The sequence below is a fragment of the Sodiomyces alkalinus genome (assembly GCF_003711515.1).
Source record: "Sodiomyces alkalinus F11 unplaced genomic scaffold SODALscaffold_1, whole genome shotgun sequence".
Classification (NCBI taxonomy): Eukaryota; Fungi; Ascomycota; class Sordariomycetes; order Glomerellales; family Plectosphaerellaceae; genus Sodiomyces; species Sodiomyces alkalinus.
Genome location: NW_021167079.1, coordinates 6,205,744 through 6,221,073, shown reverse-complemented (window position 1 = coordinate 6,221,073; position 15,330 = coordinate 6,205,744). Strand labels below are relative to the sequence as shown.

The 15,330-nt window shown below is 47.5% G+C and overlaps 3 protein-coding genes across 3 annotated transcripts; 2 read left to right on the top strand and 1 right to left on the bottom strand.

Annotated features, from left to right (window-relative positions):
- Positions 1–908: 908 nt before the first annotated feature.
- On the top strand, positions 909–3,128 carry SODALDRAFT_342437 (DNA/RNA polymerase; the record flags this gene model as incomplete). Its single annotated transcript, XM_028613088.1, has 7 exons — positions 909–1,119; positions 1,174–1,257; positions 1,429–1,551; positions 1,587–1,725; positions 1,782–2,243; positions 2,280–2,923; positions 3,099–3,128. The coding sequence occupies exons 2-7, from the start codon at positions 1,216–1,218 to the stop codon at positions 3,126–3,128; spliced, it is 1,440 nt and encodes a 479-aa protein (XP_028471221.1). The 5' UTR covers positions 909–1,119; positions 1,174–1,215.
- A 1,568-nt stretch (positions 3,129–4,696) lies between these two features.
- SODALDRAFT_268640 (DUF726-domain-containing protein) lies at positions 4,697–7,058 on the top strand (the record flags this gene model as incomplete). Its single annotated transcript, XM_028607615.1, has 3 exons — positions 4,697–5,333; positions 5,437–6,273; positions 6,349–7,058. 3 exons carry the CDS (start codon positions 4,697–4,699, stop codon positions 7,056–7,058), a joined length of 2,184 nt encoding a protein of 727 aa, XP_028471220.1.
- Positions 7,059–7,407: 349 nt separating this feature from the next.
- On the bottom strand, positions 7,408–8,094 carry SODALDRAFT_336768 (hypothetical protein; the record flags this gene model as incomplete). Its single annotated transcript, XM_028612623.1, has 2 exons — positions 7,408–7,929; positions 7,981–8,094. The coding sequence occupies 2 exons, from the start codon at positions 8,092–8,094 to the stop codon at positions 7,408–7,410; spliced, it is 636 nt and encodes a 211-aa protein (XP_028471219.1).
- Between the last annotated feature and the right edge of the window lie 7,236 nt (positions 8,095–15,330).

Here is a 15,330-nt window from a genome sequence, read left to right as displayed (position 1 = left end):
GAGTACGTATACGGGAACAAACAAAACGGAAATGGAACGCTGCCGGGGGCGATGGCAGCAGGATCAGTGTCGGTTCATAAAGGAGCCTGTGCCGTTGGCCGTAAGAGGCACATGCAGTGGGTGAGGGGGTTGATTGTTGGTGTCTATCCTCGTCTCGTGGTTGGCTATTAATAAGTTGAACAGCCCAACCACCAATGCAGGCATCTCGGGTGGATTCGCAAGCGCCGACTGTGCCCCTGATCCCTGTTCTTCGTAGTGATTTTTTATCCCCGTTAGAAATTGCGGCCTCATTGAAGATGGATCTATCTGTTGGAACTTCGTGAACATCCGACGAAGATGGCGGGAAAGCCAAGCAATGGCGCCTAATCCTTTTTGCTGGGGGCCGAGGGAGATCATCGTTTCTGAGACTGTCATCATCTCATGAGTCCTCTCACGTCAAACAAACCCCTGTCAAAAGGAAGCACCATTGTCCGGCTTCCATATCGGACATAAGCGATGGAACAGGGCGAGTAAATTGGGCTTTCGCGGCGGGCGCTTCGGAGAAGGAAACCCTCGAACCAAGCTCAAATTTCACGCGAAAACAACCCAGCGCCGATATGATGGCTCCGAGGAGCAGTCGACACGGAGTAGGCCGCGGCCGAACTGTAATATATACCGGAAGGAAAACGTGAATTGAAGACGACTTCGACAGACGCCATAACCGCGAAGCCCCATATAATACTCAGAGGAACTAATTACGGTTTGTGCTGGCTCTTTCTTACTAATAATGGTCCGTGCGGTATTATGGTATGGTCAGTGCACGCGCAGATTTGGGCATGATTAGTAAGACTGTATATAATCACCACGCAGTTGATACATTCCAGACGACCTCCACGGAATACAAGCCAGAGCTGCCCGAGCGGCTAGTCCTCAAGCTTCGACATAGACATCGGTACCTAGGTATCCGTCGGTCAGGGTGTCACGTCGTCTTAACCACATCTAGGACTGGGAACACCCTTACTCCGTTGTCACAATCCCCTAAACCATGCGGGGGATCGTGACAAGAATGTGTATGGTTTGGTTGATTAATGGACCACCGTGATCTTCCAACTCAAACATTCCCCGCATTCTCATGACATGGTAAGATACACGTACTTCGTAGGAAGAAGAAGCATTTAGCCAATGATATTACAGCTATCCCGACTCTCAGGATGGACCTAATATTCAAACGACAACATGGAACGCCCAAGCGGAAAGACGACCGTCGTACTACACTTTGTACGTCTTCTAATACCTAGTGCGGGCTTGTACCTCGCGTATTATGCGCTCCTCTCGTGAGGATGAGACCTCTTTTTCTCTATCCCGGGCATCCATTGATTTCATTCTTTCTGTTCCTTGACATGTCAGCCCTCTCAAAGTCCACGTCACTGACACTGGCAAACCCCCTAGGACTATGACTGCTTCTATGCCTCAGTCTTCGAGAATCAGAATCCGGCTTTGCAATCTCTGCCACTGGGTGTTAAGCAGAAGGGCATCTTAGCCACCTGCAACTATGCTGCCCGTGCGCGAGGCGTCAAGAAGCTCATGCTCATATCCGAGGCCAAGAGGAATGTCCCGAGCTCGTGATTGTCGAAGGAGAGGATCTGACGCCCTTTCGAGATACGAGCAAGAAACTATTCAGTTTTCTTCGATCCCACTCGTGGAACCAAAAAGTTGAGAGACTCGGTCTAGACGAGGTGTTTATGGGTAAGATGAACATATTCGCTGACACCGTGATAGAAGTTGACTGGTGCATACCTTAGATGTCACGGATATCATTAACTACAACGTTCCTCTTTTGAATAGATCTTGTCTCTCGGATTCGTTCTTCTGTCTTTCCCAGGAGAATCCAGAGAGTGGCTTTCCATGCGACCTGACGAGGCTTGCAGGCTGTGTACACGGCTCTCTCCCGGAACCACCGCCTCTCGAGAATCCCCTGTACGTCCGCCTGTTGTTGGGCTCGCACCTAGCATGGTATCTGCGCCTCCAGCTGGAAGAGAGGTTCGGGTTTACCTCGAGCTGCGGCATCTCCATGAACAAGCTTCTAAGTAAACTGGCTGGGAGTAAACACAAGCCGCGCAATCAAACCACGCTTCTGTCGTTAAACGATGCTGTGGTCCTGGATTTTGTGGATTCCCACAACATACGCAAAATACCTGGCATTGGTGCCAAGACGACACGGCTGTTGGAGCAACGGATATTGTCCGAGAACACGAGGGTTGATGGTTTTGATTCGGAATCTACCCTAACCGCCAACGCAGTCCGAGTCCATCCCGACATCTCCCCCTATGGCCTGGAGACGTTGCTGGGAGGTCCTGGATCCGAACAGGGTGCAGGACTGAGAGTATGGCACCTCTTGCACGGCGTAGACGATATCGAGGTCAAAGAGGCTAGCGACTTTCCGACACAGATCAGCATTGAAGATACGTACAGGGGCCTTAACAGTCTAACACGGATTGAGGAGGAGCTCAGAAAGCTGTCCGCTTCCCTGGTGAGGAGGATGCGGGTGGATCTGCTCACGGTGCACGAGTCTGCGGAACATGGGGCCTCGGACCAAAGGTGGATGGCGCATCCGAAAACACTCCGGCTCTCCATCCGGTCATGGCCGGCCAAGGCGGAGACGTCTGATTGGGACTTCAGCCGGACGTCCCGGTCACAGCCCTTACCAAACTTCGTCTTAAGTCTAAAAGAGAGCGTCGAGACCATCGCAGAACGGCTTACTTCGGACACCTTATTCCCGATGCTGAAGAAGCTCCACCCCGAGAAGGGTCACATATGGGATTTACAACTCATCAATGTCTGCGTGGCGAATATGATCCCGAGTGGTAGCCAGGCCGGGACCAGCGTCGGCAGGGATATTTCTATCATGTTCAAGCGGCAGGATGATGTGCTTAGACAGTGGAGGGTCGACACCAGCTTGACCGGAGAGGAGGACTGCCCCAAGGTCGAAGATGTTGCTGTCGACGAGGAGGAAGGGTTTGAATCGGGTGATGGAGACGATGATGTTGAGGCTTTGTGGGAGGGAGGGGATGGCACGACAAAATGTGCTCAGTGTGGACATTTCATCCCACTGTTTGCAGTGTCAGCTCATATACGGTATCATGATCTAGGTGATTAACTGCTCCGATTATCGATATATAGCACATATCTGTGCTCTGGTTCCTGTTAATCTAATGACTGGGCATTAATAGAGACCAGACTGTGGTTCGGCTAATAGAATAGAAGCGGCATCTAGCCAATTCATGACGTTGGGCTATAGTCTGAATTCATGGCTACCTTATGCTTGGTCTGTTTCAGCCCCTTTGAATGCCCATTTACTTCTTCAAAGGAGGTCAAGGCGGGGTGCCAGCATCTTCCAAAGGTCTGGCACAATGATCATGGGCACGGCCTATCAACATACAAAACCCATACTCTGGGGCGTGTCATTGTCTAGGTACCTTATACAAGCTCCGCATCTTTGGATTGGGTTATAAGATGAGCCTTATCATGTCTACTACAGATGGTATGCTATGCCTGAAAGCAAGTTGGCAGAGGGGAGAGGTCTTTTGTCTTGTATGATCGAGTAAATGGGATTACTATCACAGCACATGAGAGGACGTAGCTTATGCTTTGTGACTTTTGAGTTACAATGTCCCATGGCAGGTGTGAGAAACAAGACACAAGGGTCATTCCTTCCCTTCGAGTTGATGCTGTTACCATCCTGGTCTCCATGGACTACTCCAGTCCTCCTCCCTTGTTCCAGCAGCAAGGCAGGAAGGTGTATCTTGCAAAAGTATCTCGTAAAGGTAAGGTAGTCTAGTACCTTCCCATGTCCCAGATATCTTCACTTCCTCCGCTTTCCGCCCCCTCCTGCCTCCAGGAACCCCGGCTTACCCAACTCGTAGTTCTTCCAGTGCCGCCTTTCACTCCTTACCCCTTTGTCCTAAGTACCTTATTATCTGGAAAAGAGGTACCTCCAGTATAGGGCAGGTCAAGCTCAACTCTGGTCTCATTTCCAACCCAAGGACCCCTTCCAATGGCATCTACTGGCCTACCCTCTTACAGTCACGAATATCGCGAATGCCAACAGCATCCGTTGTGGAAAACGGGAGACGTATTACCCTTGATGCAGCAACCACGGGCTTTCTAACAGGCGGCCTAGTCCTTGTAACGAGGAAAGTGCCATTATACGCCTGCTTTTCCATCAGCGTGGACCATCACAATCAACCATCCCTCAGGCTTATTCCTTCCCAGACCTTGTTTCGATCTCACCATCTGGCGAGTATCCCCCAAGGAACAACATCGGGGCAAATACAGCCGAAGACCACCTTCCATTCCGGCACTTTCGAGAGTATAGAGAATCTGTGACGGTTCAGAGATACCTTGTCAGGTAGGTAATCAAAGGCAGAGCACTACTCCCAACCACAACCCTGCTGCCAGTTTGCTTGTTGATATTCAACAGGACTCGTCCTGATTCGAGCCTCCAGACGATATCATATAATCAGAACGACAGCAACAAGCCCGCAGCCCTCGCTTTGATCTGGCCGCACCTCCTCCCACAGAGATCCGGAAACCCTGCGGTCGTCAACAAACTGGTCATGATCTGTTGAAAAATCACTTGATCGGCAGCATTGTCCTCCATCAAGTCTCAGGCTTTTCCCCATTCCATTTCAGGCAACGTGATTCTACCACAGCAAGGATGCCGGGTGGCCGGGGCGGCAGACGAACCTTCCCTCCCCGTAGGGGCAAACCCGACCTGACGGGCATCCTAGCCCCTGAAGAGAAAAACGCTCTCGTGGCACTGATTATTGAGGCCACGAACAAAATAGAACAACAATTGGAGAAAGCCTTTGAGCCAACTCATCCTCCGCTCTCTTCAAACGACTCCAGTATGCCGGACAAGGAGAATCAACCACCAGCCCATGTTTCGACCCACAACAGCGCCACCCCTAGGGGACAGCCAAACTCGCCCATGACGTGTAAAAGAGTTCATCCGTCTGCGCCCAGGAAGGATTTGGAGGCGACACTTTCAGGCCATTCCGAGACTATCAGAACGAAGCTTCCTCCACAGCATGTGGAACTGAAGAAAGAACTGTTCGCCATGTTCAAGAGGTGGGAGAACAACCTGCTTGGTCGATTCAGAGATATTTCTGTAAGGGAAGCGAGAACAATGACTACATCGAGCTTGCGCGGGGGTCGTGGTGGCGGCCCGGGTGCGGCCCGAATCCGACGGGGCAACCTAGGCGACCGGGAAGCCATGCTGGGTATGGCGACTCGCCATCTTGTAAACGGCGGAACCTCGGGCGGGGTGAGTACCCCGGCTAACTACTGCCCAGGTAAGTGCCATGTTCGGCCATCTTGTCGCATTGAATCAGTCGTTCGGAGAGCAAATGCCCAGTGCCCAACCCTTCTATGCTCAGTAGTTGACAATGAGACCAGGTCAGTCATCGAGACCGCTACCCAATACGTTGGATCCGTATTTGGCACGACGCTTTCCACCTTTGAGCACCTGGCTCAATACCCTTCCACTAGAGAAAAGGAGGCTTCTTCTCCGCGCGACAATCCTACTCGTCCTATCGTTAGAATCATATTCAGGCTTTGCACGGGTTCTCATGCTTTATGTCACATCGTCTCTAGGCCTACCCCTGAGGGATCTCCATGATGACGAGGTCCGACTGGCTCGAGGCCTGGCAAGCGCCGCTGATAGAGTTGATCTCGACGCAGTTCTCCAGCAGAAGACTTCTGAGAGTAAGAAATCTCGCAAGTGGAAGGCCGCTGGCGCGGCCTTGATCAGTACAGCTGGTAGCCTGGCCGAACCCCTCGCGGCTGCCGGGATCGGTTGCATTATGGGGGGAATCAGGCTCAGTGCACCTGCCACAGCTGGTCTCCTTGGAACCGTCGCCCACAACGGAATTGTCGTGGGCAACATGTTCGGAATTTACGCCGGTCGGGAAGCGGGCAAAATGATCGACCAATACGGTAAAGATTCTGCCGACTTTGCATTCCTTCCCGTCAGAAACGACGGAACGGAGTGTTACCGCGATGCAAGGGCCGTCCCATCAGCGAACCGTCGCATGAGAGTAGTCGTGGGAATTGGCGGATGGCTGACCAAAGAGGACGCATCAGTGATTCCATTCCAATGTTTCGGTAGTCAGGCCGAAAGCTTCGCCTTGAGGTACGAAGTGGAGAATTTGACGACCTTGGGGACCTCGCTCGAACTTGTCATCAAGAGCGCAGCATGGGGCATCGCCAGGAAGGAGATGAGCAAGCGTAGTGGTGAGTTGGCACAATCCGCCGCAGTCATGCGAGAAGCAAAAATAGTTCGTTAACAACTTGCTTCCCGCCATATAGCTCTCTCGAATCTGAAGGAGCGCATGTGGCCACTGGACTTGGTGAGAATTAGCAAGGTCATTGACAACCCGTGGACAGTTGCGATGGTGCGATGCGAAAAAGCAGGCATGGCCTTGGCAGAGTGCATCGGCCGCAAGGTCCAGGGAGACCGGCCAGTATCTCTGGTCGGGTACAGTCTCGGCGCCCGTGCCATCTACATATGCCTGATGGCGCTGGCCGAAAGACGGCAGTTCGGCCTAGTTGAGTCGGTGGTCATGATCGGAGCGCCCATTCCCTCCGACGGTCGAATATGGCAGGTTATGAGAAGTGTCGTGACGGGCAGATTGGTCAATGTCTACTCGGAAAGCGACTACGTCCTCGGGTTCTTGAGTCGCACTTCCAACCTCGAATTTGGCGTCTCAGGCTTACAGGCGATCATCGGTGTGGAAGGGATCGAGAACTGCAACGTCACTCGGACGGTCAGCGGCCATCTGCGCTACCAGTACATGATTGGCACCATCCTCAAAGGCATCGGATGGGAGGATCTCGATCTCGCACAAATCGCCCGCGACGAGGAGACGCTTGCAAAGAAGGACAAGAAATTCAGCAAACCCAAGGAGCAGAAGCCGGCTCACCTGCCCATGCAGCCTTCGACGACAGTGAAGCAAATTAGTGTTGAGAATGTCAGCAAGCCCGACTCGCGCATGAACAAGATGAAGATCCAGGGTTAGGCTACGGAGAACATCTCGACCAAGCCGATGGGTATGCTCAATGAGAGATGTGGGGAATTTGAGGAAGAGGGGTATTTGTATTGCTGGCCATGGGAAGAAGAGTGTCGAGTCGGGGTATGCAGCGAGAGAATGAACAGAGGCTGCTTTTGGTCGTCACTTGTACGGATTAGCTATAATATTCTATATCCCAGCACGCAGCTAAGAGTCGACAACAACCATAGTTGTAGATTTAGCTACTACTCACCGGGGAGCATGACAGCAGATATTGCGCATGGAAGGAGTTGCGTGGGGCGACAGATCGCCCCACGCATGGATGTACATGTTATTGGCACCAATAGTTTAGTTCTTTTTAGGCTTTCTCGCCCTTTCCACTGCGTACGACGAAATATTTGCCTGCGGTTCGGGTGGCTGTATTCAGAGGCTGCCAGTCCTCTGCAGCCCTTACTTCCGGATCATTCCCATGCATATCCTTGTCTCGGACGCGTCTCGGGCGTCTCCGATGACCAAGACGTACTTCACTTTCCAGGGCACTCCGGATCTCTGTAAGCCCAATGGTAGCCTCGCGGCGACCGCGATCCGTCTCGTCTCGTAGAGCGCGAAGGGGTTCGACGCCGGTGGTGTCGACGGCCTGGACGGCGCGTACGAAAAGAAGATGCGAGTGCAGGGATGCTAAGAGAGCCGACTCAGCAGCCGGGGTGGGAGGCCGAGGAAGAGCGGAGAGGCGAAGAAGGTGGTGGAGCTTGTCGGGAGAGATTTCGGCACCGACATGTTGAAGGATTTGCTGCCGTTGTCGCTGTTCGGAGGGAGGAGGGCTTAAGAGAGAGGCGACGGACCAGGTTGGCGAGGCGAGGATGTCTTTCGCCGCGACGTTCTGCGGTTTTCGTGTTGTTGTTGCAGTTATTGAACTAGAGGGACTCGAGACAGATGTCAATGCGGGAGAGGAGGAGACACGTCGAATTCTTGTTGGAGTTGGCGCGGGTTGGAGGATGCGGGAGGTTAGACTGCATATCGGGCAGCGGAGTAATTGAGGCGGCATTGTTGCGGTTATAAGATTACCGGCGTGCTAGAGCTTGTCGGGCTATCCTCCCGGTCGAGCAAATCGTGTCCTCAGTGCGTTATATGATTTTATGATGGGGATTTCTTCACGACAATCTAGGCACGGAGGTGCCGTGAAGTAGCGTCCGATCCTGCTACGTGGTCACGTGGATCCGCGCCACTTAGCTTTGGATGACTGCCCGAGACCAACATCATCCCCACCATCCGTACTCCGTACAGTACGTGACATGCTCCAGTACTGTACGGTAAGGTACCTACGGCAAGCGGCAGGACGGTCTGTTTCAACTTCCAAAAATACTAAAAAGAATTATAGACAGACGCCCGTATAGGGGTATATAGACTCGTATATAGTATAATATGCCTGACGGGCAAATCCCTGGCCAGCCAGTACTATAGGACCTGTAAGCCAGGCTTTTTCTCGAGGGGTGACCTTTAGGTATAGAAAATACGGTGTAATAAAGATATCTTCTCTAAGCTAAGGGGGCGCGCCCCCGGGACTTAAGTATCCCACGGGTGAACCCCGTGGAATCCTCAGCTCTTACGTATAGGAACGCGGGTATAACCCAGGGAAGCTATAGTATATACTAAAGGTACTTATAGTATACCCTGTGCGTGCTATAGCTTATACTATAGTACGCCTGTGGTACGCCCTGGCGTTCCCGGTGGAATCTAGGGCGTATTAAATGCCCCGGGCGACGAAGCCCTGCGTCCCGCGGGCTTTCCCCGGTAACTACGATAGCCTTACTTAAGGCGCGTTACGGTTATACTAGTGAACCGCGGTGTAGTTAGGGAGGATAGAAAGGAAAGTGTTTCTTACGCGGCGGTGCTCTTATAGCGACCGCCGCCGTTACTACTTACTGTCTAGCTAGGCGAAGAAGAGAGAAGTAAAGAAAATAAAACGTGCCGGCGCCGCGGCCTCCTATCTTACCGTGTGCCTTAGTAAAATCCTAATACACCTAATAAAGTAAACCTATAGATAGAAGAAAAGGAAAATATACTAAACCCTTTATCGTATCTTACCGTATTCCCTAGTAAAACCTAAGGCGAGCGAATAAATAGATAGCGGAAAGAAAACCTTATAGCGTCCCGCTAATCTATATCACCGCGTATTATAGAGAAAACCTAGTGTCTCCTATATACCGAACTATATAATTAATCCAGTATAGTAATCTTATCGTTATCATTAGCGGGCTACGGCTTAATTATTAGAATACCCTATTAGTCTAGCGGCGTGTTTATAGCTAGGGCCGTTTCGTCTATAGTAAACTCCGCGGCGCGAGCCTTAAGCTCGGCGCGGTCGCCGATATACGTCTCCTTTAGGTTAGCGGCTAAACGGTCGGCCTACGCGGCTTATAGAGCGACGTAGTATCGGACGATAGAGATAGCCTTTTCCGGGTCGGTAGTTAGTATATTTACTAAGGCTTCTCGGCGTATATTAGTGAGTTATCCGTTATCGGTAAGGGGGGCGATAGCCACTATACGACCTATACGCTATATCGTTAGTAGTGTTAGGAGATCTACGGCGTTCTATACGTTATTCCTGGTGGCTCCCTCTTAGAGCGTGACGAGTATAAACGTGGCCGCGGGAACGGGTAATACTACCGCGTGGCCGCGGGAACGGGTAATACTACCGCGTGGCCGCGCTAGCGGATAATATTAACGACCTAGTCGTCCTTAGTAACGGATTCCTTAGTGGCTTAGATGCCCGTAATACGTAAACGCCCGGCTATATTTTTAATAATATCGTGTAGGGCCTTCTCCGTGTTTATAGACCCGATTACACGTTTAGCTAGCTACTTAATAGCATTAGACGGTACGGTATATTTAATAGCTAGCGTAAGGCTAGGTTCTTTACTAGTACGGACTATAGCGAGGAACTCTTAGATAGTTAGTATAATCCGGACTAGCTCCTTACCCTTCTTAGTCGGGAGGCCGTGGAGAAATTTACGGATAAGCTTATTAGTAATATTAGCTTATTAGGCGTATTGCCCGAGGTTTCTTTTAAGGTCTATATACACTACCGTTCCCTTAGCTTCTATAAGGACTACGTCGTAGACGGCTTTAGAGAGGTATACGTAATCTCGGATATATTATAGTATAAAACCGGGAACTATCGAACTTACTAACTTCTTAGAGGTCTTACCCTAAGGAGCATGGGCGGATAACGGGCCGGCTACGGCGTTAGTAGCCTCTGCCTCGGCTTTAAGGTCGATAAATACGGTTATACGCTAGCCGGAGGTGATAGTAGGGCTATCGGCGTTAGACGTCTAGGGTTTCTACGGCGTCTTAGTAAACCTTCCGGCGTAATTACGCTCGCGGGTTATAATAAACGTCTTAAACGGCTCTTCCGGATATTCCTAGCCTACGAGGTCTCTATTAGCTTTTAGCAGGTAGTCCGGCTAGGGGAATCGGCGGATAATAGTGTATGCCTCGGAGAGGGAGACGACCTAGTAAACCTTAGGATACTCGGGGGGGATAAAGACCGTGTGGTTAAGATCCCGCGTCTCTGGGTCGGTATAGCCGTATTCCTCGGTATACTAGCGGAACGCCTGGATCTTCGCCTTATAACCCTGCTTCTATAGCTCGAAGCGGGTGCCGAGGGTGGATAGTTCGGTTTTTAGGCGTTCTTCGCCTCCGTATAACGTAATAGCACGAAAGTAGCCTTCCTTCTAAAAACCTTAGCCGATCTTTTTACTACTCTTAAAGAACTTCTTAAATAGCTTTTTATAGTCGTCGTCCTTAGACGGCTGCTAGTGGCTAGGGAACTTAACTGCGAAATAGGACTTAGCCGCGCTCGAAAACGGTTACGGCGGTATAGGGAAGTGCGGTATCCGCCGTGCGGTCCCGCTATACTAAAGAAAAGGGAAAGGATATAGAAGAAGTGTATACGTTATAAGACGATAATTATAAGTGGAATACTATAGGAATAATAGTAAACGATTTAGGAATTGATAGTGAAACATTAGAGAGATTATGAATAAGAGGGAAATAAGAGCTACACGCTATAGGAGCGATATTATTTTTCCTAGCGCCGTGTAGAGCGCCGTGGTAACTATAACTGCGGCGGCCGATAGAAGGCACGTATAGGTTATAGTGCTTCTATTCCTGCCGTTCCTTATAGTTTCCTAGGGTTCACGGTCATTACCTAGGGCGGCGGTGATATTCGTCTTATATTATATCGCCGGCTTACCCCGTAACCCTTAGTCTTCTGGTTCCGCCGTGTACCTCGTGGTTCTTTAGCGTCTCGCGGTTCTTTAACACTCGCGGTTCTTTAATATTGCCTAGCTATAGCGCCCTCGGAACCTCTATCTTCTTTAAGGCTATCCTTAGATTAACTAAGGTCTTTATCTATCCTTAAAGACATTAGTTAGTTCCTACGCCTCGATAGCTTCTTCCGGTATCTAACGATTCTAGTAAGCTAGCTATCCTTTCTAAGTGCTTGACCTATAGCTGATTTCGTCTCTCGCGATAGGGTTACCTTATTCTTACGATACTCGTATAGGTCTCGCTATTCGCCGGCGGCTATCGGACTTTAGCTATATAACGGCTTTCGTCTACGAGTATCTGCCCCGGGCGACGTAAGCCCTACATCCCGCGGGCGTCCTCTAGCGGCGATAGTGTTCACGATAGATAGGAAAGAAGAGAAAGGGAAGAAGGGAAAAGGAGGAAGGGGAAGGAAAGGAGTATACGTTATAAAATAACGGAGATATATTAGGGGGAGACGGTAAACCACGGTATTCTATTACTTCGCCGGTTCTTCCGCTTAATAGGCCGTCTAGCCATCCGAGGACGTTACGCTATAGAGAATCCGAGCATAGTGCTACGGCCTTCTATAGTATCGTCCGGAAGTCCGAGAGACACTTAGGGTCCCGGTGTTAAGAAGGAGATCTTGGTCTACCCCGAAAGGATAAGGACTAGAGACGATAGGGAGTGATAGATAAGGATTATAGTCTTATATAAGAGGAGGCTAACTATAGATTAACTAGTGGTCGATAGAAAGAGTATCTTAAAGGTAGGTGATAGTGTAGAGAAGAGATAATCGCTAACCCCTTCTTTCCAGAATAGTCTAGCTCTCCGTCTTATATAATAAATATCCACTTATTAGTTAGCCGGTAGTCCACTACTATATCCAGGTACCTCCTAAGTCTTCCTTATATCCTACACCTAATAGGCTGCGTCTTACTAGAATAAGGCCTATCCTTAGGCTATAATTAATTAGGGAGTAACTATAGGGCGAGTAGTGATCGTCGGGTAAGGCGAGGGTTAATAGTACTATCGGCGATACGTAGGTCGGAGCTTAAGAAAATAAAGTAGCAGGTAATCTATCATTAAGTAACGGTGGAGCTAAAATCTTAGAGGATATCCTAACCTCTAATAGTGGTACTGGAGGATATTTTTAGGAGAGAAGAATAAAGAGAAAATTCCTTATAAAGTATACTATTTTAGGTATATATAAGGGTATAAAAGGACGTACTATAGATAGCTAACCGTTAATCAGACAGTAGTTTATAGAAGTTTATTATAAAGAAATAAGTCTATAAGGGATATATGCTTATAAAAAGACAGGTATAAAGTAAAAGTTTACAGTAGCTATTTATCCACTATTAGATAGCCGTAGTATTATTAAACGGCCGATATCTTCCCGTTTATTAAATACATTTATATTATTTATTCTATAAATAGGAAAATACGTTACCGGTAATAAAGGCATGCCTGCCTTTTTATACGTGAATAGTAATAACGGAAGGTACGATAAGTGGGGCCTCTCTATTATATAGAGGATCTTTTCGACTATAGGCCTTTTTTTCTTTTCTTTTTTTTTTTCTTTTTTTTCCTCTCTTTAGGCTCCCTAAGGAGGTTGTGAGTATCCCCGTTTATGATTTTCGGATTTCCCCTAAAGCTATAGAGGGCGTCGCCGTGTAGGGGAGGTAGCGGTTTAGCAGAGAACTAACGGGTGGCTAACGTGTATACAGTTTTTCTTTTAGCGTATAGAATCCGTTTTTTATTATTACGAGTTTCCTATCGGTATATATAATTTAGAATTTAACTTCGAAGGAGAGTAATAGCTAGGTAGCGGTTAGATAGAAACTAATATAGAATAGATTAATATAGAAGAATTATAGTCGGGTGGAATTTTGCCGAACTTATAAGTATTTCCAGATTAATAGTGGGGTATAGGTGATGGCTAATTAGTAGTAGGATAACTATACCTCCTAAGGGAAGTGGTGGTGGTGGCGTAGTAAAGACGTCTAAAAAGCCTTAGGCTAAAAAGATTAGCACTACAGTAACCTAATAGGATACTAGCGGTAAGGCGTCGAGTACGGGGAATAATAACACGTCCGCTCCCTTAACTCCTATCGGGGGAGGAACTCCTGCTATTTAGTAGTAGACTAGTAATAGAGGTAATAATAGTGGTAATAGTGATACCGATAATTTAAATAGTGTTAATATAAATAGTAATAATAGGACGATAGATACTAGTAGTAGCGGGGTGGCTAATAGTGGACTAGCTAGTCTGTCGCGTGCATATATCCTAAACCCTATTACGGAGCTAGGATATAATCCTTTCCCTATTCTTTGCGTGAAATATATTAAATATATAATAAAGTGGAATCCTAGTAGTGGTTAAATTCCCTTATATAGTTATAGTGATTATAAGTATAGTGATTTAGTAGGAGAATAATAATAAATTAGCTGCTAACTAGTCTCGTAGCGGCCTCTCTTAAGTGTATATATTATATATTATAGGGTTCTAAGCCTTATGTTAAGGTATATTAAGCGGAATAGTGGTGGTGTAACTACTAACTCTTAATAGATGCCTTATATATAGTTAGATAAGGTTATACGTCTTCGTAATATAATTAAATAACACTAATACGAGGCAGATATAAGCCTAAAGGTATATACCCGCGGGTCGGCTATTAGGTGATAATTTCTAAAAATGGAATACAGCGAGTTATAGTATTTACAGCGTTTAGGTAAGCGTGTATTAAACTATAAGAAAATATAGCTATAGGTTAAAAGCGCCCTGCTACCAAGCTCGAGGAGGAGCGTTAAGAGTAAGTCTAGCGGTAGTTAATTACGGCTAAGCGGTAGGCTAGTAGTAGCGTAGCGGCTGCTATTATATTACGGTAACTTATAGTGCTATAAGAAAAACGAAATAAATATTCCAGTGCTTAAGCGTCTTTTATTCGGTCGCTTTGGGACGGTTAGAGAGCTCTGGCTAATAGGATCCTTATAGGTTAACTAGTAATTAGCTTATAGAGATAAAGCTAATAATTATACAGGAGGTTAGGAATTAACTAAAAGAGTTAAGTAATTAAGCGATTAATAGGGGAACCACTATTATTACTCTAGTACCGGTGCTACCTCCTCCTCTAGTAAATAACGCCTATAGCGATATTATAGATAAGGAGGATAATAAGGGAGTCCTTATTAGTGACTAATAGGTAGGCAGCTCCCCTTTTACTCCTAAGTTATAACCTATTACTAATTAGTTATTATAAGGGTAGGTATTATAATTTCGACGATATTATAGATTAAGGGATAACCCGTAGTTAGTTAGGGTCAGGTTTATTGGGTTTAGACTAGAACGTGAATATCGTCGCTAGGTTTAGACTAGCTACGAAAATAATATAGTATTTAGGTTTAGACTATTAGCTAGCGAAGGAACGATTAGGACTTAGCGGTTATATGTATTTTACTTTGATATAAAGTCCGCGAATAGGCGGCTAGAATAAAATCGAAAGACCGTAAATAGGCGGCTAGAGATTATTAGCTGTAAAGCAGTAATATAAAGGGACGTAATTAATTTAGTGAAATAGTAATATTACTGTATAGCTAATAACTATAAATTAGCGGTTACCTAATTAAAGAAGTACTCCGTAACTAAATCTTTATAGAGATATAACTTAGGTTCCTAAGTATTTTCCTCTATAGGATAACCTTCCTACTTAATAAGAAATTCGCGGTAGCGGCGCGTAGGATTCTAGCGTATACCTAAAATTCTTTTAACCTTAAACTTATTCTCCTTTTCCTCTTTAATATCTAATAGCGGCTTAGCCGGGGCTCCTCGGCTATCTTAGTTAAAAGGTTCGAGTAAACTAATAGGAAAAACGTTATAAATCCGGAGATACTTAGGAAGGTCGACCTTATAGGCTAACCGGTGGTTACCTATTACCTTAATAATCTTAAAAGGCCCGATGTATTTATACGA